The sequence below is a fragment of the Lynx canadensis genome, chromosome F2, assembly GCF_007474595.2.
Source record: "Lynx canadensis isolate LIC74 chromosome F2, mLynCan4.pri.v2, whole genome shotgun sequence".
Lineage (NCBI taxonomy): Eukaryota > Metazoa > Chordata > Mammalia > Carnivora > Felidae > Lynx > Lynx canadensis.
In genome coordinates, this window is record NC_044320.2 from 70,564,533 (window position 1) to 70,589,854 (window position 25,322).

Sequence of the window (25,322 nt, forward strand, 5' to 3'; positions counted from 1 at the left end):
CCACCCAGGCGCCCCCTGAACTTGGAATTTGAAACGTGATGTGTTTTACTAACAAGGCCTTCATCTCTACCCGCCACGCCCCGAAGTGGAACGTTTAGGATCCGTGGTTACTTGTGTATTATCCCTTTGTTAGAAGTCACTATATAGTTAGAAGTAGAACACAACTGTGTCCGTTGGTGTTTGTTGTAATAGCCTTAGGCTTTTCGTGTAAATAGTGTGGGAAAGAAGTACCTAAAACAAATATAAATGGTGAGGTAGAGTCCTGTGTATCTCTGTCTTATTCTCTTTACGATTGGGGAGAAGAAGGTGGGAATCGTGTTTTTGTCCATGAGAGAAAAATAAAGACATAAAAAGGGAACAGTAAGGAAAAGTGTAATCAAAAAGCAAGTGAAAGACACAGAATTTAGCAGACTACAGTAGCAGATGTATGTTAGACGTGGTATGAAGTGCTCAACGTTGGCAAAGTGCCTCTCGATTCTGTACTGACCTTTTCACTCTAGACTCACAGCACACTTCCTCCAGTAACAGTTGTTGGTACAAGAGTCTCACTGGGGGTCGTGAAGAGCCAGGATTTGGGAAGTGGAATCGACAGACTCTTGAACCCTGTTTAGCTTTCTAAAGAGTTCTATTCAGTTGAGGACTTATTTTAATGTTCCACGTATAAAATGTCAAAGAGTTAATTTGGTCTGGTAGATTTTAGACTGGTGTTGACTTTGAAATCAGCTCTCATGTTAATTTACCCTGATGTTTTATTTTCCTTAAGACATTAAAAAACTTTGTTTTCATATCTTTTAGCTCCTTATAGCATAGTATGATTGTAAATGGTACCTTAGAAGGTTGTAAATAGTTATGTCTGATTTGTTCTCATTTTTAACTATAGGTTTCAAGAAATTATACATAAATCAAAATATGGCATACAAACCAATAACAAAGTTCAAGTGTAGCTTAGTTGTCTTAACTGCTGGATTCAGAGCTCAAGCAGCAATTCATTAATCATTTCTGAACACAAGGAGCTTGAACTATTGAACTTCTTTTGGCAAGTTCAGACGTGACTGTTTAAGAGACTCGTGAACATTGAAGCAATGATTTTTTGTTTTGTTATTTTTAAATGAAACGTTAACTTAGGTAAAGAGATGTTGAAGGCCCATGCGAAGTTAAAGAGCACGCTGTTTTCCTACTTGAGTTTTTAAGCACGTCTACATTTTCATGTAGTATGTAAAGTCTTGGAAACTGAGTTATTTGTACTATGGATGAAGTGTTTGAGAATATTGTTTTTCCTGGTTTAATATGTCAAACGAAAAAAAAAAAACTTAAGTTAACTTTGTGACTAAAAATGCAGGCCTTAAAGAAAGATCTGCTTCAAAGCCAACAGTCCCACCGGAAGAAGCTGAGCCATACCCTTGGCTGGGGGAGCAGGTTTCCGAGGGTTCAGGTAAGCTCACCTCTACATCTGACCCGATGGGCCTCGGCCTGCCAGGTGTCCAGCGTGCAGTTTCCAGAATCGTTTTGCCCATAATTTGTGTCACAGTGTTTATGGAATAATGAAGTACTTTTTCTTCTTCTCTTCTGAGATTTTGCAGTAAACTTAATGTTTTCTACTAAATACTCAGGACAATTTTAATTTTTGAGATCAAGAATCCAAGGCCCAGATGGGTGCTTTTTGCCTGAGATGGCACAGTTCAGAACATCCTGAACTAAATGCTAGGTTTCTTGATTCCAGTTCCAGAACTTCTTACAATGAAAGTACCATTAGATGTGTAGTGTTACACGAGTTTTGTCGTTTGTCACATGGTCTAGTAGAAGAGGCCTATGGGCTCCATTCTTTGTAATACGGGAGTCTCCTTTCTACATCAGAGACTTCCCAGACCTCCATACGATGGTGTGTGAGGCCTGTTTTACATCCACATGAACTCACGGATTAATTTAAATACCTCCTTAAGTCACCCAAGCACCTATGACCCACAGAATGAAAACTCCTAAAATCTGTGAATCAATTGGCAAATGAAATTTGAATCCATTACTAGCATTTCCTGTTTATGCTGTGATATTGATTACAAAGTACTATTTAATTTCTGCGCATTTTCTGTTTGCCTAATAATTCTCCAAAATTTGGTTTCATTTCGCCACCTACTGGAAGTGTTCGGTATGACACTCCATGTTTACTGGCAACTGAAGTGCTGTGGCTGATTTTATCACCGCGGATGAATAACGTGTGATTTTCTCTTCTCCCTTTTAAGATCAGTATGCTTTTCTGATTTTTTTTATTTGTTCAAATCATAATTCCAGGAGAATTTACTGCCTCCCTCCCATTTCTTTAGAAGTACTGCAATCCTACCCTAGCTCTGGAGCAGAAGTGCTATAAGTGTGTCTTTGGATTTAGCATCTCAAACATTACTTTGTACTCAATAAAGTTATACTTTAAAAATCATGCTTCTTAAAGGTAATATCTACTCTGAAATGTTGTGCTATTTCTTTCTGCTTTCTCCTTTCCTTTAAAGTTTATTTATTTATTGGGAAAGGGAATGTGAGTGGGGAAGGGGCATAGAGAGAGAGGGAGAGAAAATCCCAAGCAGGCTCTGCACTGTCAGCACAGAGCCCGATGTGGGGCTGGAACTCACGACCTGCGAGATCATGACCTGAGCTGAAACCAAGAGTCAGACGCTTAACCAACTGAGCTGCCCAGATGCCCCTCCTTTTAAAATTTTTGTTAACGTTACTCTATATGGAGAGAGAGAGAGACTGTGTGTGTGTGTGTGTGTGTGTGTGTGTGTGTGTGTGTGTGTACACGCATGTATAAATATATATTATCTGACCACATGTCCTAAATCCATCAGTTTTCAGCTCATAATCCTTTTCAACTTCTTGGCAGTGTTTGGTTTAGTTTAAATGTTGCCTTCTCAACCTTTCTCTTATCTAGGTTTTTGGCTTCTTTCTCTTCTCTGTCTACCTATTCTACAGATATAAGTACATGCTTCTCATTAAAACACAATAAAATAAACCCCCTCTCGATCTCTACAGTACTTTCTATCTGGCCTCCGGTCCGTGTTCTTGCCGTACTAGCCAGATTTTTGGAAAAAGAATCTACAGTTGCTTTCTTTACCTTACTTTCCACTCAGTTTTTAGTTCACTGTAATCTAGCTTCTGCCTCTACTAATCCTCCCAGAGGAAAGCAGGAGCCTCACGGAATCATGGAAAGATGAAACAGCCTGGTGCACTCACCAAGTTCAAAGCCAGTGCTGGTAGCTGGTGATTCTAGGGAGGCATGTGAGAGCTGAATTGCGGAGATCTTGTATTCTGTTCCCAGGAGTTAGATTTTCATCTGTTTGGGCAGAGGAAGCCACTAAAGGGTTAAGCGAAGGAACAGGGCACCATAGTCCACTTCTGTTACTAATATTATATTCTATGTGGATGCTGCTGTCAGCAGTTATAAAACCAGGAATTGGTTAGGAAGCTGTCATGGGTACTGTGAGAGGCGAGGGGGGAAAAATAGAGATTGGCAGGCCCTTCTGTAATTCTATGCAAATGTGTATACAAATGCTTTGTGACATACAAACGTCTATAAAAGTAGGAGGTACTTCTTGTGCTTCAGGAATGGTTTACAAAACCAGTGTGATTAGCATAGTAGGTTGTTAAACTTTTTTCCTACCTGACGTTCAAATGAGCTTACCCTGTTTTTGTCATGGAGGATTAACTTGTCAGTATAACCGCTGTGGTTGGCATTATTTCACGTGACAGAGTTTGTGATGCCACGTCTCGCCAACTTCAGTTTTCTGAACATGGATGTTTGTTACACAGAAAATTTATAATAGTGTCAGTGTCGTTATCGCTTCTTGTGTGTGATGTTGTAATAAACCTGATAATCCAGTACGTGCCGTGGTGTTGTCAGAACGTCGTTTACTGATATTGTTCATTTTTGTAGTTTCTATCTGTTTGCATCTGTGGATCTGACTGTCAGATGGGCTTCTCCAGAGCTGCAAGGATTATCAGTTACAACGTTGGGTCTTCCTTCAGCTTTGGGGAGTGGTCAGCCAACCCTGCCCCTCTCAGCCCTCATACCAGCCTGGGGCCTCACTTGTCAGGGCAGACGGTGGCCGACCATGTACTTCAATGCGTGGTGACCTCGTCTTCCACATTTTCATCTTTATTTCCCAGAACACCCCCCCCTTTCTGAAAGCCTTGCCCATCCCATTTTCTTCATTTTATCATTACTGTGAATTTTGTTAGTTAGAAACTGAAGGAATTCTGCGTGGGGAGGTTTTTGTTTAACATTTATAGCTGCTGCCAAAATGAAACCAATCTTACATATTTACCACGTTTGCCAACATGGAGAAAAAAGTGGTAAACTGACACAAAAAGATAGCATAGTTGATTAACCAAATATCTTCAACTGCATGTGTCTACATAGATGTCATGTTTCACGTTCTTCATTCATGTCTAGAGTTTTTCTCCTGAGTTATGTTTTGTAATCATTTCAGGACCTCAGAATATTGACGATGAAGTACAAGAACAAATTCAGTCCCTTCACCATGAGGCAGTGTATACAGAACATGGTATGAATTAAAATCTGTTTTCTCATGAATTGCTTGCTGACATAATGGTTAATCCCATAGGTGACTTGGACTTTATTTTTAAATGTGAATAAGTGAGTGTTTTTTTTTAATTATTAGAGGGCAAGTTGTTTTTAAATGTTTTATTTATTTTTGAGAGAGAGAGGGACACTGTGAGTGGGGAGGGGCAGAGAGCGAGGGGGACACAGAATCCGAAGCAGGCTCCAGCTCTGAGTTGTTTCCACAGAGCCCAGTGTGGGGCTCGAACTCCCGAACCCTGAGATCACGACCTGAGCAGAAGTCGGATGCTTAACTGACTGAGCCACCCACCCACCCCAAGGGCAGGTATTTCTGAAAGAACACTAGACTCATTTTATTTTACCTCGCCTTACTGTTAAGAAACGTACTGCATAAATTTTAGTCAGGAAATGGTAGGGATAAATGAGACTAAACAAGTCCAGACCAGTGAGACATCAAGAACAGATGGCAGGAACGGGGAGGAGGAAAGTGGAACAGAACCACGCAGGCGGTAACGGGCTATCTGGGTGCTGTCGTCAGCCTAACTCAGCTGCACGCTTGGGTGGTCGCCAAAGCAAAAGGAGAAACTTTTTAATTATATGCGTCATATTTCCAGAGAGGAAATGAACATGCCATCTACTTAGAGGATACCAAGCGGTATCCTAGCTCTTACATCTCAGACATTTCTTAGGTGCAGTCCTATACAGAGAATACTAAATGATACTCTCGAAACCCATGTTTTAAGATTTTATGACACTGTTTCTTGAAACATCCCTTGATAAAAGCAGAGAGGATAACCCCAAGATGTAACTCACGAAGGGGTTTCCAAGAAGGCAGAACACATGGTATCCCGATACGGCTAATGGTTTGGTGTGAGCTGAAGAGAGTCCTGAAGGAAAACATTCTGTTTCTTGAAAACAAATGGGGTCCTCTATCATTGAAACTCTGCTTTAGCAGCTCTGCTAAACTGTCTTAGTCAGTCTTAGGTGTTTGGGGTTCCACGTAAAGCAGCCCATCCGGTTCCGTCTGTGCTCTGCTGGGGAGACCAGCTTTGGCTCGGTTGTGTAGGTTTTTGCCCCTTGGCTGTTCGAGGTCTAGGAGCCTGTGTCCTTTCATTAGGAGGTTCTCCTCGGCTCGGAGGGTTGCTTTACCCGAGCACGCACCTGCCTCTATCAGCACACACAAGCTTTCCCTTCCTTTGTCTTTTTTTTTTTTTTTTTTAATTTTAACCTAACCTAAGGATGATGCAGTCTAAATAAATAAGTGATTTCTGTCTGATGAGGTAAGTGCTGTAATGGTGAAATGTAAGTGGCTCTGTGTACCTTGCCTAGACTTTGGGGTTAGCAAAGGCTTCTTAGAAGAAGTAGCTGGAGGATGGAGAGCGTAGGGCTTCGCCAGGCGGGTGTGTGGGGCTAAGCGATGGGCGTGGCAAGTATGAAAGTCCAGAGGAAAAGAGGACCCCAGAGTGGTTCAGGGTGGCTGGCACACAGAGTTACATAGGTGGAGAGCGACTGAGAAAGGGTGTTTGCACTTGATTCGGAGAGTAATTGAACATTGGAGGGTGTCATGCTTCTGTCTGCAGCGTGAGCACACGTGGAGGGAGCGTGCCGGGGGTGGGGGGTGGGGGGTGATGAGATGGCAGGCTGCACTGGGGATCCAAGGGGCTCAAGATGGTCACTCAAACCAAATTTAGCCACAGCTGGGGAGAGAGAAGTGTGGGCAGACACAGTAGACATTTAGGCAGGTGGGTGTAGGAAGCCAGACAGAAGGGGAGCAGTCAAGTCTCCAATGCCCAGGTTTCTGGCCCCAAACCTTCCTCTTGGACTTATTCTCTTCTTTATTTAGGAATTCACAGAGGCCGTGGCCGTACATGTTTTTTGTGTTGTTTCTGAGTCTTTGTGTACAGCCCTGTCTCTCCTCTGAGCTCCCGGTTTATCATATCCATTTGCATGTTTTATGGGTGTCTCAGACTCAAAACGTACCTAAGACAGAATTTTCGGTTCCTTTACATTTCATAGTTCTCCCCTCACTGCCCCCCAGATTTCGCTTTTCTCCAACTCTTTTGTATTTTAGGTAATGGTCTCCCCTCCCCTTAGTAGCTTCAGCTAAAAACCGGGGTGTTTCCTTGTTTTCTGTCTCCTCTTCTCGCCTCCTGTGTAAGCCCCGGGCAGGTCCTGCAGGCTTTGCCTCCAGCACGTATCTGGACTGCGATGTGTCAGCGTCACCGTCCCCTCCTGCGTGACCGCTGCGGTAGCATCCAGTTGGGGCTGTGTTTGGTGTGTGTGTGATGTGCCTTATGTGGCCTGGTCTTTTTCTCCCCTCAGTTGCTTTTCTTGAGCCCAGACGACTTCCCTCCTTTCCTTGGCATCCCCAAGTCTGTCCCTGCTTCGGAGCCTTGGTACTTACATCTTTTACTGGCGCGTGTGTGTTCCAGTCTTCACATCGTGTCCGACCAAACGTGGCCTCCCTGACCACCTTCTTTGCAGTGGACTCTCTGTCCACAATATTCTGTATTTCATTGTTGTGTTTCAGATCCTGCAGCTGCCATTTACTAGCTGTGTGGCTGTAGCCAAGTTTCTCGTCCTTCAAAATGGGTTATTAGTACCTAACGGCTGCAGAGGGCAGTGCCTCAACTGTAGCCAGCCTTCAGGGAACTGTTTTCCTCATACTAGGCTGTCACTGTGTGCTGTTTACTGGGTTTCCCTACTGAAAATGGGGACTTTCCATTAAGCAGCGGTGACTGAGAGAGCTAAATCCTGCTCACGTAAAAACCATGCAGTTGCACTGGGTGACATAAGAGTGAGGAAAAAAACAATGTGCTCAGACAGAATACGGAAAAAGGAACATGGTAAAGTCAGTGACAGGAATTGGAATGGGTGATTGGTGTGCAGCAGAAAATTGAAACGAGGAGAACAATGTAGCAGGCTGGGATGGAAATACAGAAAACACGTAGTGTGGACATACATGGGCCCACGTAGTTCAGTGACGCTTGAGAGCATCACCGGGTCATACTGAAAGTGAAGGAAGGAAGCCCTCCTTCCTGCAGTGTTTGAGGAGACCTCAGTGGCAGCAGAAATAGTAATATTATTACAATGATGATGATAAAAATAATGACGCAACAAGAACAATAACACCTAAATGCTTATTATGGGCTGGGCAGTTTTCTAAGTGCTTGAGTCCTCATGACGGTGTTATATGTAGGTATTATTATTTCCTTTTCATAGAAACAAACCCTGAGGCACAGAGTAGGTAAGGAACTTCTCCGGGGTCGCACAGCTGGTGTGGCAAAACTAAATCTGGACTCATATATTCCGGACCTCACACTCCTAACCATTGTACTGCCCTGCCCAGCTAAGTCGCTTGAGTTGTTTGCTTAGAGCGTTATGTACAGGACGTTCTGTGCTTGAAGCCCTGCCAAGTCACCGTTGGGGGAATTTCTTACACCATACTGACAAGCTAAACCACATTGCAGCAGGATAATGTAGCATATCCAATATCTACACAAAAGAAGCAGAACAGTTCAGTGTGTCATCAAAGTCTCAGAGAGAAAAATGGGCATTTCTGCATAACTTACAGGCTAAGCATAGTAATCTTTAGATGCAAAGTATAATACAGGTGACCTAACGCGGATGACCTGGCATACGGTTTAGAGAGGTGTCTAGCTGTTCTTTGCAATAGAATATTTGCATATAGTTAGTTAAGATTGTTACATGGAGTTTTATGCCATTTCTCAATGAGGGAGGTCACAGGGTGACCTTTTCTGTAACCTAGTGATAAATGAAGAGGCAGATATATTAATAATTGTGAATTCATTTATTCAGTCATTAAATATTTACTGAGCATTTCCCATGGCTAGGCATAGGCTCTGGATGCTGGGCATACATAGTAAATAAAATAGAGGAGGTCTCTGTGCTTGGTGAGCTCATGTTCCAGTGAGAGCAAGGTCTGTCCCCCGCTCAGGTGGACGAGCACTTGACCGGAGTGAGGACAGAGCTTCAGAGTGGGCAACGGCATGTGCCGTGGACCAGACGGGGGCTAGGGAGTGCCCGGCAGCGGGAGGGGGCATGTGTCTGTGTCAGCTGCTGCCTGTGGACCCTCGTGGCGGACCTGTGACACGTTGTTCATTATCATTGTTCAAGGAGACGATGTACAGCAAGAAGAGGAGGGACCAGCCGGAAAACCACCGCTGGAAGATGATGATTTCCTTACAGGAAGTGACGCAGATGATAGATTTGAGCCTCTGGACGCTGGAGCATTTCATGAAGGTAGAACACATGTCTCTGGTTTCAGAGCAAAACACGATAGGCAATTTTCATTATGATTATTGAAGTTTTCATGAGTATCTTCAGTTTTTTATTATGATTTTTTTTAACATTTATTTATTATTGAGAGACAGAGACAGAGCATGAGTCAAGGAGGGGCAGAGCGAGAGGGGGACACAGAATCCGACGCAGACTCCAGGCTCTGAGCTGTCAGCACAGAGCCTGATGTGGGTCTCAAACCACAGACTGAGAGGTCATGACCTGAGCTAGGGTCGGACACTCAACCGACTGAGCCACCCAGGCACCCCTTCATGAATATCTTTAAAACAAATACTTAATTTTTATCTGGTTTGTATATATACACATACATATACATACACATACACATACACATACACATACACATACACATATACATATACATATACATACAAGCACATATATATTTTAACGTTATTTTTGAGAGCGGGGTGGAGGAGAGCAGAGAGAGAGAAAGAGAAGAAGAATCTGAAGCAGGGTCCAGGCTCCGAGCTGTCAGCACAGAGCCCGACACGGGGCTCAAACTCATGAACCTGAGATATGACCTGAGCCAAAGTCGGACGCTTCACCGACGGGGCCACCCAGGCGCCCCTTTATGGTTTATTTTTAAGTTGAAGCTGAAAAGTTCAATGAAAACTAATCCTCCCCCCCCAAAAAAAACAACTAATTTTTCCCCTAAAATAAATATATATCCCAATTTTGAGTCAAAGCACTTTTAAGGAAACTGCCAGGATATACGAATTCTTTATAGAAAGTAAGTGAAATACTTTAGCATGTTACTTTTACTGTATACTTCTTCCTGGAGTGTCGTATATTAGAAGAAATTCAGAAAATTGATGAAATATTTTACTTGGCTGTCTATCACAGGCTCTTATTCTAACATAAACTCCATAATCACAGTTTATAGAACACAGTTCTTAGCCTCTAAACCAGGCATTGACAACCTTTCTTTGTAAACAGCTAGAGGATCAATACTTTAGCCTTTGCAGACCATGTAGGCTTTATTGCAACTATTCAGCCCTGCAGTCGTAGTGCAACGTAGCCCTGAACAGTATCTAAATGGGTAAGTATGGCTGTGTTCCAGCAAAACGTTATTTGCAAAGTCAGGAGTCAGGCTTGCTCTGAGCTACAGACCGTGATTTGGTGACATCTGTCCTGTACCAGTATCTTAAGTTAAATGCTGGTTAAATACCAGTTGTGTAGTTCACCTTGGATCATTTGCAGAAGGCAAATTAGACTGTCGTCATTCACTGTTGCCCTATAGAGAGAAATCATTTCTGTGATGGTGAAAACGTTTCTTCATAGATTTTGTGTTCTGTTATGCCTTAATGTGACCCTACTGCAATTATTTGAAGCCTTGTTAAACAAGTACACATGTTTTGTTCTCACGGTATCTATTTTCTGTTCTTTTTTCTTAAAGTAACCCTTTAAGACATTAATGAATTCATGAAAGATTTTTTTTTAACATTTTTACTTTTTTTTTTTTTTTAAACTAAGCTCTATGCCCAATGTGGGGCTTGAACTCATGACCCTGAGATGAAGAGTCACATGCTCTACCAACTGAGCCAGCCAGTGCCCCAAAAGATTTTAATCCATAAGTGTTGTACTCTGATCGATTGATGTTGTTTTACTTAGCATATGTGAACATACAAATGATATAATGGCATGTATATAATTTTATACTTAAAAGGAATCCCCTGAAACATCGTTTAAGATGCATGTTTCATTTCTGAAGAGTCAAACTGAAGAAAAAGGGCGACAGCACCCGCCCCAGTCAACCATATAGCGCATCATGTCCTGCCATATAATAACCATCAGAGTCCGTGGTTGAGTTGCTTTAGGACCCACGACCACAAGCCACAGAGGATCTGGATCAGAGGTGTCTGGCAGGGATCAGGGATTAGCCAAGCCTAAATCGAGTCTGAACAGGTAGGCAGACTGTGAGAAACAAGTAATAAATGAAATCCATAGCAGCAATCAAGGTAGGAAGGTCTAGAACCATGGCCATAGAGCCATGGATTCAAAGAGAGAATGCGAATATGGTCCACATAAGGTTGACTGATATGCCTACCCATGGTGTTCAATCTTAGATGCAATTCAGATCACCTAGAGAGCTTTTAAAAAGAATACTTGTGACGCACTCTACACAAAGTGAATTGTAATGTTTGGGGTATGGGGCCCCAAAAATGGATAATTGTAAAAGGTCGCCAGATCATATCAAAGTACAGCCGGGAGCGAGTGAAAGTGTGGCCAGGCTGTTTATTTTTTCACATCCTGTTCTGCTGGGTATGAACAAGCTCAGCCTTGCACACCTGTGCTCATAGCCAGTGGGAACCAGGTGGGGCCATAGCCCTTGTCCAGGCTGAAAATTGAGTGGAGGGATAGCCTGGTCACGATACAATTGGTAAATGGTTCCTAGGACTTTTTTAAAGCATAAAAGTAAAGTATATCTACTTTTCACAACATTCAATGTATTGGGAAACTACTTTAGAAGCAAGAAGTTCTTGATTTATGAATGAATGTATTTCCAGAAACTTCACATTCGTGCCTGTTGTCAAGGTTGGAAATACACTTTTCCGTAGAAGTAATGTTACCAGTGATGGTTTGGTTTCCATACCAACCTGCAAAATTGTATATAACACATAATTTTCTGTGAAAAATGTACACTCAAAATGCTTTTGAGCTTGTATTCGAATTCAGCCACACTGTGCATCAAGAATAGGCATTTATAGACCAGCTTTAGAACTTTGGACCTTTAGTTGTCACGTCTGTTAAAATTTCTCTGGGAACAAACAGTGTTTCTAACTGCTGAGTAGGGATGCTGATAAAATGATTTCCACATTTCCCTGGTATCTGTTGCTCCCTCCTGTCTTCGGCCAAGATGACTCAGGAAGATTAACAGGTCCTCGGAATTTGTCCTTGTCTTAGATGCTGCTTATATAACAGATTTCAGTTAAGACACTCAAATAATCTGAAACATAAGGAACTTGAGACTTTTGAGGTTAGGAGTTATAGATTGGGGGTAGAAAGAAATACTTCTAAAAAGTTTATAAATTGAGAAAACCTTACTTTCTGACTTTATCTTAATTTGGAACATAGATTCAGTGTGAACTTAAAAGTTGTTTATTAAAAGTCTTCAGAAATTAAAAATATTTATACCTTGTGTAGCTGTCGCATTAACAAGGGTCACAGGAGTAGTGAGGACCCTGTGTTGGTAGCACTTTGCTATTGGGGGTGTGCGGGTTCAGTTAGGAACACAGTTGCCCTTCAGCTCCCCGTCTTAGAAAGTCTCCTCCGTTCTTCCTTATGTTCCCATCTGTAGACAGTGTGCTTTTGCTCTGGAAAATAGGACACCGCAGTGGAATGTGAAGTAGACTAGGAATTCGCCCCTTTCCTGGGTCCAGCCTTGTCCCTGTGTTATTCTGTCTCCTCGTTAGTCCAGGTTATGGTGGTATTGAGTGGACTGAAGAGAAAATGTAGGCGTTTCTAAGTGTAGTTCTTGTGAAAGATGAAGTGTTTAGCAGAGAGTTAATAGGTATTTTTGTGTTCTATGTTAATATTTACTTTCAAAATAAAATCAATGATAAGCATGGATTCAGAATATACATCTGTGGAATATATACGTACAGTTTTATGAAAGTAGTACTATTGATTTGATGTTCTTCTTTCCAGAAATTGAAGATAGTTACCATGTAGAAGAGACAGGTGAGATTTAAACTTAATACTATTCTTTTTTTTTTATTAAAATGAGTCTTTTCCTGTAAAAGAACATCATGAGAGAGAGAATGTATTATCTATAACTATTTATTATTGTATTTTGTAATTATCTATAATTATTTATTATTGTATTTTGTAATATATCATAAAATATATGCAATATATATATAGCTAATTGTTATATATAGCATATATGTATTGTATCATAATTTCATGTATATGTTTCTTTGTGAATCTAGTTTTTGTGCTCTTGAAGTCTGTTTCCTGAAGATAGATTCCCAGTAGTGGGATTACTAGGTCAGAAGATACAATAGAAGTACATGTTTTGTAATCTTAAGTTACAAAGTCCGTGAAAGGTCAGAATTGTGTAATGTCACTGGTCACACGTGCCCAGAAGATATGGCCGTATTGGAGATGGGCATCTTTTGGTAAGCCTGTGTTGGCCAGTTTTTCTTCCAGTGTTGAAGTAGATCCCTCTTTCTGTGCTCGAGGACCACGTCATATTGTTGGCTGTCACTTAGGACCTATATTGCTCAACAATATAAATCTGTAAATACTAGAATTATATTGCAGTCTGGGAGTACTCAGGTCTTAAGTTCAAGTGTAAGGGGCTAGGAAATGTTTGTACCCCTATTCAGGCACACTCTGCAGCAGGTGCTTGCTGAGTGCATGGGAGGAAGGCTCACCTGTACTGCTAGGTCTGTGGTCTCTGTCTGTCTGTCTGTCTGTCTCTGCCTCATTAGTCTTTTGCTGAATACAGTTGATATGCATAATTTAAATGAGAATATTAGCTTCACCATTTTGGTTCGATTAGAAACCCATTGATGATGGGTCCTGTCTTCTTCAGCTTTCTATTAGGCATCTAGCAAAGGTAGTACCTGGGTGTTCCATGAGTGAATATACATGGGAGCATCGTTATAAGGTGATTTTATACTTCTGTCATTACTAGATATTGTGCTTTTCCTATTTTGAATATCAAGGGTAATCCTTCTTTAGACACATTTGAAGTTTCCTCATCATGTCTTAATTTATAGCTTCACAGGTCTATAACCAGGATATGGAGGAGATGATGTACGAACAGGACAATCCAGGTTTGTGATATGTGTTTCTGTGTGAAGCACTGGCCAAGGCCATTTTCCCCCAGGCTTAATGATTCACTCTGATTCAACTCCTAGTGCTCTTTATAATACTCATAACCATTCTTTTTTTTTTTTTTTAATTTTTTTTTCAACGTTTTTTATTTATTTTTTTGGGACAGAGAGAGACAGACATGAACGGGGGAGGGGCAGAGAGAGAGGGAGACACAGAATCGGAAACAGGCTCCAGGCTCCGAGCCATCAGCCCAGAGCCTGACGCGGGGCTCGAACTCCCGGACCGCGAGATCGTGACCTGGCTGAAGTCGGACGCTTAACCGACTGCGCCACCCAGGCGCCCCTCATAACCATTCTTGATTGCCCAGACATTTATGGAAATTTCTGAACATAGTTTAATATTACCTGCACGAATGAGGAAACAAGGAGATGTGTGTTTCAAACCACCGTTGGGATTCTGCTCTTTGTAGACAGGACACTGGAAAGGATACTGGGACGTTAACGAGGCAGTGTGGTAGAGCCTGACTGGTTCTGCTCCTTCCCCTCTTTGTGATGAGGCAAATTATGGAACTTTATTCGGCTTAAACTTCGTTGAATGATAATGAGAATACCTATCTTACACAGTTGTGAAGATGAGAATTAATCTGTAAATACCTTAGAATGGTGTCTGGTAATGTGTTCGGTTTTTTCATGTTTGGCAGAGGTGTGTGTTTTTTCCTTTTAGATCCCATGGAACCAGTAGCAGGCGGCGAGGAGAGAACATACCATGATGCAGGTATCAGACGAATATTTTCATTAACGGTAAACATCTCTTCAGGCTTTACAGTTGCAGTGCTGTGGTAACACGGTGATTTTTCTTCCAAAGGTGTCAGAGGAGTAATTTTCACACCTAATACAAGTCTTTTTGCTTTTTAATGAGATTAGATGATTAAAAATATATCAGGCTTTCATATTTTGCCTCACCCACACTGGCACCGCAAAATAGGATGTTAATCATTAATGCTCCTTTTTGCGTATTGTGCTTTCTGCCAGTTTGACGGATTTTTATGAAAATAATGTACTTGTCATTTTGTCTCGTTTTTGGGCAGAGGCACTGATCACTGACTGCAGACATTAATATTGCAAGGAATAGAATTCTGTGTTTGAGATTAAGTTGTGTTTTTTAGCTAAACAATGACACTGAATGACTCATTTAATACTTACTTTGATTTTATTCTCTTTTTTTGCAGATGACATTACATACCAAGACTATGATGAACCAGGTTTGAAAACACTTCTTTTTTTTTAATTTTTTTTCCCTCTGGCTGAGTGTTTATTTTATTTTTTTTAATATGAAATTTATTGTCAAGTTGGTTTCCATACAACACCCAGTGCTCATCCCAACAGGTGACCTCCTAGATGCCCATCGCCTACTTTCCCCTCCCTCCCACCCCCCATCAACCGTCAGTTTATTCTCAGTCTTTAAGAGTCTCTTATGGTTTGCTTCCTTCCCTCTCTAACTTCTTTTTTCCCCTCCCCGCCCCCCACCGCCGTGGTCTTCTGTCAAGTTTCTCAAGGATCCATGTAAGAGTGAAAACATATGGTATCTGTCTTTCTCTGTATGACTTATTTCACTTAGCATAACACTTTCCAGTTCCATCCACGTTGCTACAAAGGGCCATACTTCATTCTTTCTCCTCAGATTCGTGAAAACACTTCTTAACCTTAAGCCATCTTCTTGTTTTAAAATATACTCCAAGCTTGACTGTAGAGTGTGGAGAATAATGTTTTAAGCTGCAAATACCACAACTTAAAATACCCAAATGAATGGTAGTTTTCAAAGAATTTACTTGGGGAGACCATTTACCCCCTCCAGTAATTCTGTCATTGACTAAATAATTTCTTAAACCCTTTGCAAAGTCGCCCTAGGAAGCAGTTAAAAATTATGCATGAAAACTTACCTCATTACTTTATATTATATTACTTTATAGTCATAGCTGTCTTTTGACTAAAATACGTCTTGTGCATGGAAAACTAGTCAGAGTTTAACTCCTCTAGCTGCCTCTACCAAGTGATCCCATTCTTAGAGTGACGGATCTACTAGCATGAGAAAGGTACAAAAAAATTTCATTGCAGGCTTAGCAGTGGTATGAAGAGAAGAGTCCGGGCACGTTTGTGGTGCGAGTAGCACTAGAGTCAGATTTAGGCCGTTGTAGCTGCTTTTGTTGCCCCCACAACTTCATGCTGTTTCATTAAACTCCATGAAGTAGTTGCTTCTTCTGGGAAGTTGCTACTTCCCAGATGAAAGAAATAAGGGTCAGAGAATGTAAATGATTTGCCTAACTAAGTTCATGGTGAATAAGAAATGATAAAACCAGGGGCGGATGATTTTTATTCCACCACCTTCAAGGATGGCTCTATCAAAGGAAAGAAGTCAGTTGAGTATAACCAAGATGATAAAGAAATGTACAGTGCTCAAAACATGGAGGTCTTTCCATGTGCTGGACAGTTTGGGGGCTTAACATTTAAATATGATCAACAGAGAGTCCCTACTCTCAAGAAATTTGTGGTCTCGTGATAATTGGTGATTCTCAGTTGAAGAAAACTAGGAACAGCTGTGTATAAACCTGATAGGCTAATTTATTAAGCATATGTATTAAAGGTTTGAGGTCCTACTAAGATGACCATTCACAGTGGCTATTTCTAATGGGATATGGATGATGCCACTGGAAGAATGCTGGGTTCTGTCTTTAAGAACTAATATTTTTGTAAGAAATTAAATAACTTGGCTGCTATGATTGCATTTATATTTTCTTTTCAGTTTTGAATTTGAAGGAGAAAATAGGAATTTGGAAATTAAAAGTTACATGTAGAGATGTGACTTGAGATACTTTTCTAATTTCTGCCACTCATTATAGTGTTTTTCTAAATATGGTAGAAGGAACATGTTTGGAAGGCATTTTGCAGACTAGATCCAGAGACCCTTAAAATCAAACTTGAAAGAAGTGTAAAATTATATATCATGCTGATGAGAATGCTGTAACAATAAATGTATTTTCTTCGGCAGAATATCAGAATGAGTATAATTTAAAATGGTAAGAAAGAGTAATAAATATGACCTAAGGGGTCATCAAGATTTGGTGAGATACTTTGGATTACCTGGCTATAGAACCTAAACTTTTCAAACAATGGATTTAATAGAATAGAAGATTATTCGCTGTTCTAAAAAGATACCTTTGTCAAATTCAGGAACCAGACTAGGGAAACCAAATAAACATGTGTAACTGAAGCTGTAAGTAGGGTGAAAACAAAATCATTTTTCATTGGGAGCCCAGAATATATTGTGTATTAAACTCCCCACATCTAGACCCTGTGGCTTATGAAAGCTGGGGAGGGACCCAGCTGTCCACATAAAAACATTTAGAAAGCATCAAGCCTACATCGGATGTACCTAAGAAATGACATCTTACCATCTGATTGATTGATTCTCATCCTCCATATGTATTAACTGCCTTATGTCTAAAACATAGGACACTGGAGCAGTTCTGGTGAAGAACACACCCATGCTCCATATAACCGTGGACCCTATATTTTAGCAGGGAGTAGAAATTACACAAATAACTTCAATTTAGCATTTTGTTGCAATTGTGCTAAGTGCTGCTAAGAACAAGTATGGTGTGTAACAAGAGCATATAGTGAAGAGACCTACCTCGTTAGCGGACCAGGGAAGGCTTCCTTGAAGTTTGAGGTGAAGATTAGAGCCTTTGACAAGGCAAGGGGCGGGTGACTGGAGTGCCATAGGAAGCATCCAAGGTGTCTGGAGTGCTGGCAGTAAGGGACACGGGCTGAGATTGCAATATGTCCCGGCTGCAGAGAGTGCCTATCAGTAATCAGGGATGGTCACCTTCCCGTAGGGCATCGTCCAAGGCACTATAGAATCGGATACGCATTTTGTAAAGATTGATCAGTCTGACATGCAGCAAATAGACTGGAGAGAGACAAGAGTGGATATGGGGGGACCGGTTAGTTTAGTGTGCAATTATCCCAGTCTGATCTTGCCCTGAGTCACATCTCTGCCAAAAGAGGAGTCAGAAGAGATGAGTTATAGGGAAGGGGTGGTCAGCAGCGTCTCGTGCTGCTGGAGACCCACACGAGGTGAGCACTGAGAAAACATGCATCGGACCTAGTACTGCAGCAGCCTCCCAGTGACCTTGGCAGGAGCCATCTTCCATGGACACAGGTGAACATGGACAGACAGAAACCAGGGTGATGGCAGTGAAGTTTTAACCAGGGTGATGGCAGTGAAGGGAAGTGGACAAGCTGAGCCATGTAAGGAGATAAAATTGACAAGGAATGTTGTGTGGGTATGCTGGGGAAAGAGAGCAAGGTGTCAGGAGCCCCATCCACCTTGTGCCCTTGATGGATGGCGGTGCTGTATTCCTAAGACAGGTGAGACTGGAAAATAGGAACGGACCAAGAGGTCACGAGTCCAGTCTGTATGTGTTGATATGTCAGGATATCTGGGGGAATATCTCATAAGCCTATTGATGGTGCTTTGATCTCAGCAGAGACCTCTAATTTGTAGTAGTGAGTTTGGGAATCATGAGTCTATAAAAGGTCATCAAAGCCGAAGGCTGAGGTCACTTATGGAGGGAGGACGGTGTGGGGAGATGGGAGGTTCTGTGGCTGACCTTTGATGAAAGCCAGCATTGAATGCCCAGTAGGACAAGGATAATTGATGAAGAAGATTGAGAAGGAGAAAGGAAAGAATAAAAGGAGAACATGGTCACACTGAAGTCCAAGGGCAGTCATGTTTGAGAAGGAAGGAGCTGCTGAGAGATCTAACCTGGAGAGGGTAGAACGTGTCCATTAGATGGAATGAGGTGCTCACTGGTGGTCTTGGAAGAGCCTTTCAGGGGTGAGTCAGGGCCCAAGACCTGGTTGAGGAAGGAAGTGAGGGATGAGACAGCAAATGTAAATGATTCTTCGAAGAAATTAGATGGTGAAATGGAGGGAAGAGAGGGAACGGAGGGGAAGGGGCTCAAGTAAGTGCTTTTTTTCTAAGTTGGTAGAGACTGGAGCATGGTTAAATATCAACACAGTTCAAGGTGACAAAGCAAGCGAACGTTCACGGCTCCTTTGCCCTACAAATACCACCAGGACAGAAGGTGATGTATTAAAAATTGGCATCCCTTACTCTACCCCAGCACTGAGAGTACTATCTGAAAGATAGTAGGTACTCAGAAATTTTTCTATAGTAGATGGTCAAAAGGAATAAAGAAAATAGTAGAAAATGGTAGAAAATAAGGAAGCTCATTCTCAGTGAACCAGAAAATTTGAGGCATTTTGGAGAAAGGAAAAGGCTGGAAAAAGCTTGACTGAAAAGGCTATGACCCAGCTGAGCCCGAGAGAAGAGGCCGAGCCTCCTTTGCAGCAGAGCTGAGAGCCACTGAGCCCCATGCAGGTGAACAGGAGGAGGAGGGAGGCAGTGAGTTCAGGGCCTGCCAGCTGAACCCTCGCTCGGAGGGGCTGGCACCGGGAGTGTTTGCCCTCCGCCCCCATGGAAGGTCTGAGAGTTGTTCCCCAAACAAAGGGAAAAGACATGAAAAAAATGGAAAAGAGAGTGCCCTCAGGAAGTAAACGACTTTTGGATCTTGGTGATACCACAAGTGATTGGGAAGAACCTTAATGTCCCCCATTTTATGTGAAGAAAGCTTATGTAATTGCCCGTCTCCTCTGGCTACAAACCCTTCCCTACCCTCCTCTGCAGCCTGCCGCTTCCCAGTGACTAAGCCCTAGGGGCTCAAGGATGAGTTAGACATTGTCTCTGCTCTCGATACCATACAATGACTGTTGTCTTATGGTGAGAATTATGTAGTCCTAAAGGATTATTTTTTCTGTGTATTTTCTAGTATACGAGCCGTCAGAAAATGAAGGGATAGAAAGTTCAGGTAAGCTTTTTCTCTAAACAGGTGTTTCCTACAAGTCAGCCCCACCCCCCTTATATTTATCAAATCTCAGATAACTTGTAGAACAAAGACAGATGTAGTAAGAAATACATTTTCGGGGCGCCTGGGTGGCTCAGTCAGTTAAGCGTCCGACTTCAGCTCAGGTCATGATCTCACAGCTCATGGGTTTGAGCCCTGTGTCAGGCTCTAGGCTGACAGCTCAGACCCTGGAGGCTGCTTCGGATTCTGTGTCTCCCTCTTTCTCTGCCCCTCCCCCGCTCATGCTCTGTCTGTCTGTCTCTCTCTCTCTCAAAAATAAATAAACCTTTAAAAATTTTTAAAAAGAAATATATTTTCAAGTCTCCAAGGGAGTAATTGGATATTGCCAATATATTGGTTTCCTATTTATGGCAAGTTTTATGTCATCAGGAATGATATTAGCCTATTTGGTATATTCTTCTAATGTAATTTAGGGATTAAATTTGATATGCTAATATAAATACTTGTGAGTCTCTCTGTATAAGAAGCCCCATTCTAAAATTAGCCAAATTTAGGTATCTGAGTAGAGATAAGCTAATTTAGGGATGTAGTGTGAGTTAATGTAAAATGTGTGTTTGTGTTTTTTTTTAAGATAACGCTGTGGAAGATTCAAACGTAATTTTAGAAGGTAAGTTTTACAGAGATCGCTTTACTTTTTGTATTAAAATTACGTTCATGTATTCAACAAGTGTGCCTTGAACACTTGGCTGTCTATATGGTGCTCGGGGCTAGGAGGACCAGCCTGAAAATGGACAGAATTTCTATTTTCTGGGGTTGGCATTCTGGTGGTCAAACGTGATAAAGTAGGCAAAGGTTATGAAAAGTGCAACAACAGAGATAAAAAAACAGGATAGCACAATAGAAAATGAGGAGGGTTAGTCTAAATAGGGGAGGTGATTTGTTCGGAAGGGGTTAGCCTTGGGCAGGGATGGGTTGAAAGTTGGGTCCTTTATGTTGCTGTACAGCTGGACAGACTCTTTTTGAAAGTGAAGGGATTGTTTCTGAAAAAGTAGAATTGATGCATATATTACACGGTGGTGCCTTGACACCAGCTAGAGTTACAGAGATTCCAACAGTTCGCAAAGTTCTTTCACGTATGTTATTTCAGTTCCTTACAGTGGACACTGAGGAGGAGGTGGGATAAATATCTTTGTGCTTTTTTAATAAGTGAAGGGCTGACATGGGAGGGAGGTCAGTGGCTGGCTCCACGTCAGGCTGGAAGTCGCTAAGCTGGTATTTGACCTAGGCGTGGGGCCTGTAGTAGACTCTGGAGTCCGTGGGCTTGAACGGCAGGAAGTTGCCACCGGGAACATGTAACGGGGAATTTTTACAAGTTACTCTTAGAATTCATTCGTGAGCCACTGATTGTCAGTTTTCAGATGAAATGTTACTGCACTTGAGCTTGGTTAGGCAGCATCTCTAATAGTACAGTTGACTGAAATGGGAGAAGATAGGGAGGGGTGGAGGCAACGTGGAGATACGAGAATTGCCCTCGTTGTTCACCCACCTGCTGTGGAGGCACTGCATACACGCAAATTCATCTCCACGTGGCAGGCTGGGTTGCCTTCACATTTGCTCCTCCCTCCGATTACTCTGTTCTCTCTGAAGGATATAGCCAAGTCTGGTTTTTATTCAGTTAGAATCAGCAAATGGAAACCCCACATCCCTAGGAAGAACTTTATCCATCCCACCCCACATATATTGTTTTATATAGGAGACAAAACATCACAATATGCATCTTGGCCCTACCGTTCCTGTATTAGAAGTACAGTCTTTCCAGAGACATTTCAGGCATTTTGATAAACCAGGAGAGGACATGGCAGGGACTGCTAAGGGAGTTCCTTCTGGGGGTAGTGGGGCTCTGGACTGTGCACCTTTACCCCAGCCTGTAGTTTCTGTGCTCCTATGGAACCTGAATGGACAGAGAATGAACCCATCATCTTGGAACTCCTGGGTGGCTCAGTCGGTTAAGCGTCTGACTTCAGCCCAGGTCATGATCTCACAGTTTATGGGTTCAAGTCCTGTGCTGGGCTCTGTGCTGACAGCTCACAGCCTGGAGCCTGCTTCGGATTCTGTTTCTCCCTCTCTCTCTGCCCCTCTCCTGCTCATGCTCTGTCTCTCTCTCAAAAGTAAATAAACATTAAAAAAAAAAAAAAAAAAAAAAGAATGAACTCATCATCTTCACACACCCACCAACCTTCTCTTTACTCCTCTTCCCCGACTTGGCTGAATGCATCAATACATACTTGCATTCCCAAACCAGAAATGTGAGTGTCATCATTGACACTCCCTCCATTTCTGTAGCTAATCCCAAGTCCTGTTGAATGGGCTTCTCAAATCCATTCTTTTCTCTGTGGCTTTAGTGATGTAGTTGAGCCCTCATCACCTTCCTGGACAATAAGTGGTAGCCCTTCTAGCCCATCTTCTCACTTCCACATTTGTCCCCTTCAGATCTCTCTGTCATGATGCCATTAGGGTGATCTACTCAAGAGTACAGGTTTGGCTGTATCAATCCTGTGCCTAAACCCTCTTTTCTTCCCCATCTGTGTCAGTAAGGGTACTTCCTGTTACAGGTAACAGAAAACTAAACTTGAATTGGCTTAAGCATTAAAGAGACAGGTGACAGGTCAGTTGTGAACTTGGAGAACGTAGTGAGGAATTTGGATTATATTCCAAGTACAGTAGGAATCTGGGGAAATACTTAAGTGAGGTATGACATAATGTGACTTATGTTTAAAAGAATTACTTCCACTCCTAGTTAATTGAATGGATGGAACAAGCACCGGAGCAGGAACCACTGTGTTAGGAAATGATTGGGTACCAATCTGGGAGGTGATCATGGTGGCCTGGAGTAACGTCCCAGCAGTGGAAAAATGGAAGGGAAAGTGGAGAATTTGAGACGTATTTTTGAATCACAACTGATGGAACTTTCTGATGATTGTGAAGGAAAGAGGAATAAAGGGAGCCTTTGGTTTGGTTTGAAAAACTGTTGGATGATGGGGCCATCTACTGAGAAGAAAACTAGGATATAGAAGAAATTGGTGTAGGGGAGGAAATCAAGGCTTCATAGTGGACATTTTAAGTTGAGGAATGATGTAAGATTCCCAGATGGAGATATCAAGGAGGGGGTTGGATATGCCAATCTGAACTGGATGGGCGAGACGTGAGACTGATGATATAGGTGTTTGGGAGCCATCATCATGAAGATGGTACTAACTCCATGAAAACTGATAAAATTTTGTGAGTATAGAGAGAGTAGACAAGCAATCCCAGGACTGAGTTCCAGGGAATCCCAACATTTTGAGGTTTGATGGAGCATGAACAACCAGCGAGACATGAGGAAAATCATTAGAAAAGAATGTTAAAGAGCAGAAAGAAAGGGAATATGTTTCATGCTATTGCCATTGGAATTTGGGGACTGACAAGTATCAATTGCATTTGGGAATATAGAGATTATTGGTGATTATAGATAAAGCTATTTGAGTAAATGGATGAGAGTTGAAAGCCATACTGGAGTGGGTTTAAAAAGTCCTGGAATAAAGAAAGAAAATCAGGTTATGCTGGTGTAATTAGTTAGGTATTTCCTTTTTCAAAATCCTCTCTTTACATCATTACCCAAATAGATTTCAGGTCATTTGTTTGTAATTTGTACATTTGTTAAATGTACATTTTTTTCAGAATAAAATTGGTTGAAAATTTAATTTATCTTGCAATAATAAGGCTTTCATAGTATAACATCAGTGATGGAAATAACAGTGGAAGCTCTTAATACTTAGTGCTGCACACAATTTTTTAAACCTAAAATGACAAGTAAAAGAAATTCAGAGAGAGAAAGAATATTAACAGTTGATAAAGTGCTAACATATCTCTAACTTACTAAGAACGAAATCAGTAGGCAAACCTTAACAAGCTAGTCACGACATGGAAAGCTAGTACTGCCACTGAAACAAAGAAATATGCCGGAATATTGACAGTGATTAGGGGGAATAGGTGAAATTTTTTTTCCCTTTTTTCCTTTTATGTAAAGTATTTCCAAATCTGCCATTTGGTCATGCATTCTTCTTAAAATTAGAAGATAAATAATATAAGAAGAAAAATGATTAAAATAGACGCATAAATACATGAGTTTTAGAAAAAGCTATTAAAAATTCTTCCTTTTGACCCAAGTCTGTTACAAGTCTTCAGCAGCAAAAGGAAAGCTGATATAATCTTATCTCTAGATTAAGGTAATGATCGGTGAGTTGTTAGATATGAGGATCTTAGTACATGATGTAATTTTATAGAATGAAGCAGATCAATGTATGATTGTACCGTTAGATGATAAGGTCTACAGTCTGTTTAGTTGCAAGTGGGTTGAAGCAGCCAGGAAAAAGGCAAGATGTTAAAAAAAGTCATATCCACATTTTTGGCTAGTCTTAGAATATGTTAACTTGAATATTCTTTTTCAAATCCTTTATTAAAGCTAGTGATTGACTTTTAGGTTTCTGTTTCAACTCCTTCATGTTGTTTCATTCACATTACAATTAGGGTTATGTATTAAAAACTTTTTAACAAGAGGCTCTGAACGTCTTTCCTCAGCTTTCTTTTCAAGTCTGATGCAAAATTGTGACCAAAACCTAGGTTTGAGTTCATATCTCCTTTGCCTGGGCAGTGAGTTTTGAGGTTTGTCAGTTGGGCAGATAATGTAGAGCCTGCCTTGCAGAACGCTTGCAGAGTATATGACGTTTTGCAAAGTTAACAGCTAATGCTTCTTTGTTGTAACAGCCTGAAAACCTGATGTTTTTTGTGATAATTGCAATCGAATCACAAAAATGTCTGTAAAAATAATCACTGTAACTTAACACTGGTCAGCAATATGTAATGGATTGTGATCTCATTATTTATTGTAGAAGCACATGTGCCCCCTGCCGAAGAACAACAGGAAGTACCACCAGGTAGGACATTTTGTTAGATGTGTTTGTTGCCTTTTCCTTTTCTGTTTAGTTTAAAATGGACTGTTGATATTCACAGTAGCTGCGTGAAACCAGTCTGTGTGAAGAGTAAAACTCCTGAAAGAAGGTTTAATTATCCCAAATTTAAAATTGTCTGTGTTTTGATCAGTTGAGCCAAAGTAAGGGAAATACATGTTAGATTCAGTCTAGTTCATGTTTCTTGAGCTGGGATATGAGGAGTATTAATGATCTGCCATTGTAGTCGGTAGTAGTCATAGTAATAGGTGGGGTGGAGTTGTTGTTGGTTTTTTTTTTTTTTTTTCATTGACAGGCTAATTGATGGAGGATATGGAATCAGAATTGCCTTTAAGATGAAAGTTTAATAGCGCATAACCTTGTGACTTCCTCTTGTTTCCCATCCCCCATTTCCTTGAGAGCATCTCCGTGTCCCCGGGGCAATCCCAGCTGCCCAGGCCGCGTCAGTTCCCAAAGTCCTCTTTTACAGCCAACTGCGTTAACCCATTTCTGTAGTCTTCCCTCCCTTCTGCCACATGCCCCTCTCGTCAGCAGTGAATTTAGAGAATGGGAACAGCATTTCAACCAAGGCCTGTGCTTTCAAATGCATGTTAGAGATGACTTTAACTCTACCTGCAATCGGAAATTAACGTACAAGCCTCCTGTTCTCAGAGTGGGAAAAACATGTTTGGTTAAGAGAGGGAATTTCCAGGACCTCTTTCCCAAGGGTCTGTCT

At 41.5% G+C, this 25,322-nt stretch overlaps 1 protein-coding gene across 1 annotated transcript in view; it reads left to right on the plus strand.

Moving 5' to 3' along the window:
* ASPH (aspartate beta-hydroxylase) overlaps positions 1-25,322 on the plus strand; it is a 222,895-nt gene that overhangs the window by 69,522 nt on the left and 128,051 nt on the right. The window contains exons 4-13 of the mRNA XM_032591961.1: positions 1,340-1,432; positions 4,476-4,550; positions 8,705-8,830; positions 12,539-12,571; positions 13,618-13,674; positions 14,399-14,449; positions 14,904-14,936; positions 19,566-19,604; positions 20,233-20,268; positions 24,530-24,574. Coding sequence (XP_032447852.1) covers positions 1,340-1,432; positions 4,476-4,550; positions 8,705-8,830; positions 12,539-12,571; positions 13,618-13,674; positions 14,399-14,449; positions 14,904-14,936; positions 19,566-19,604; positions 20,233-20,268; positions 24,530-24,574 — 588 coding nt within the window. The remainder of the gene's footprint in view (positions 1-1,339; positions 1,433-4,475; positions 4,551-8,704; positions 8,831-12,538; positions 12,572-13,617; positions 13,675-14,398; positions 14,450-14,903; positions 14,937-19,565; positions 19,605-20,232; positions 20,269-24,529; positions 24,575-25,322) is intronic.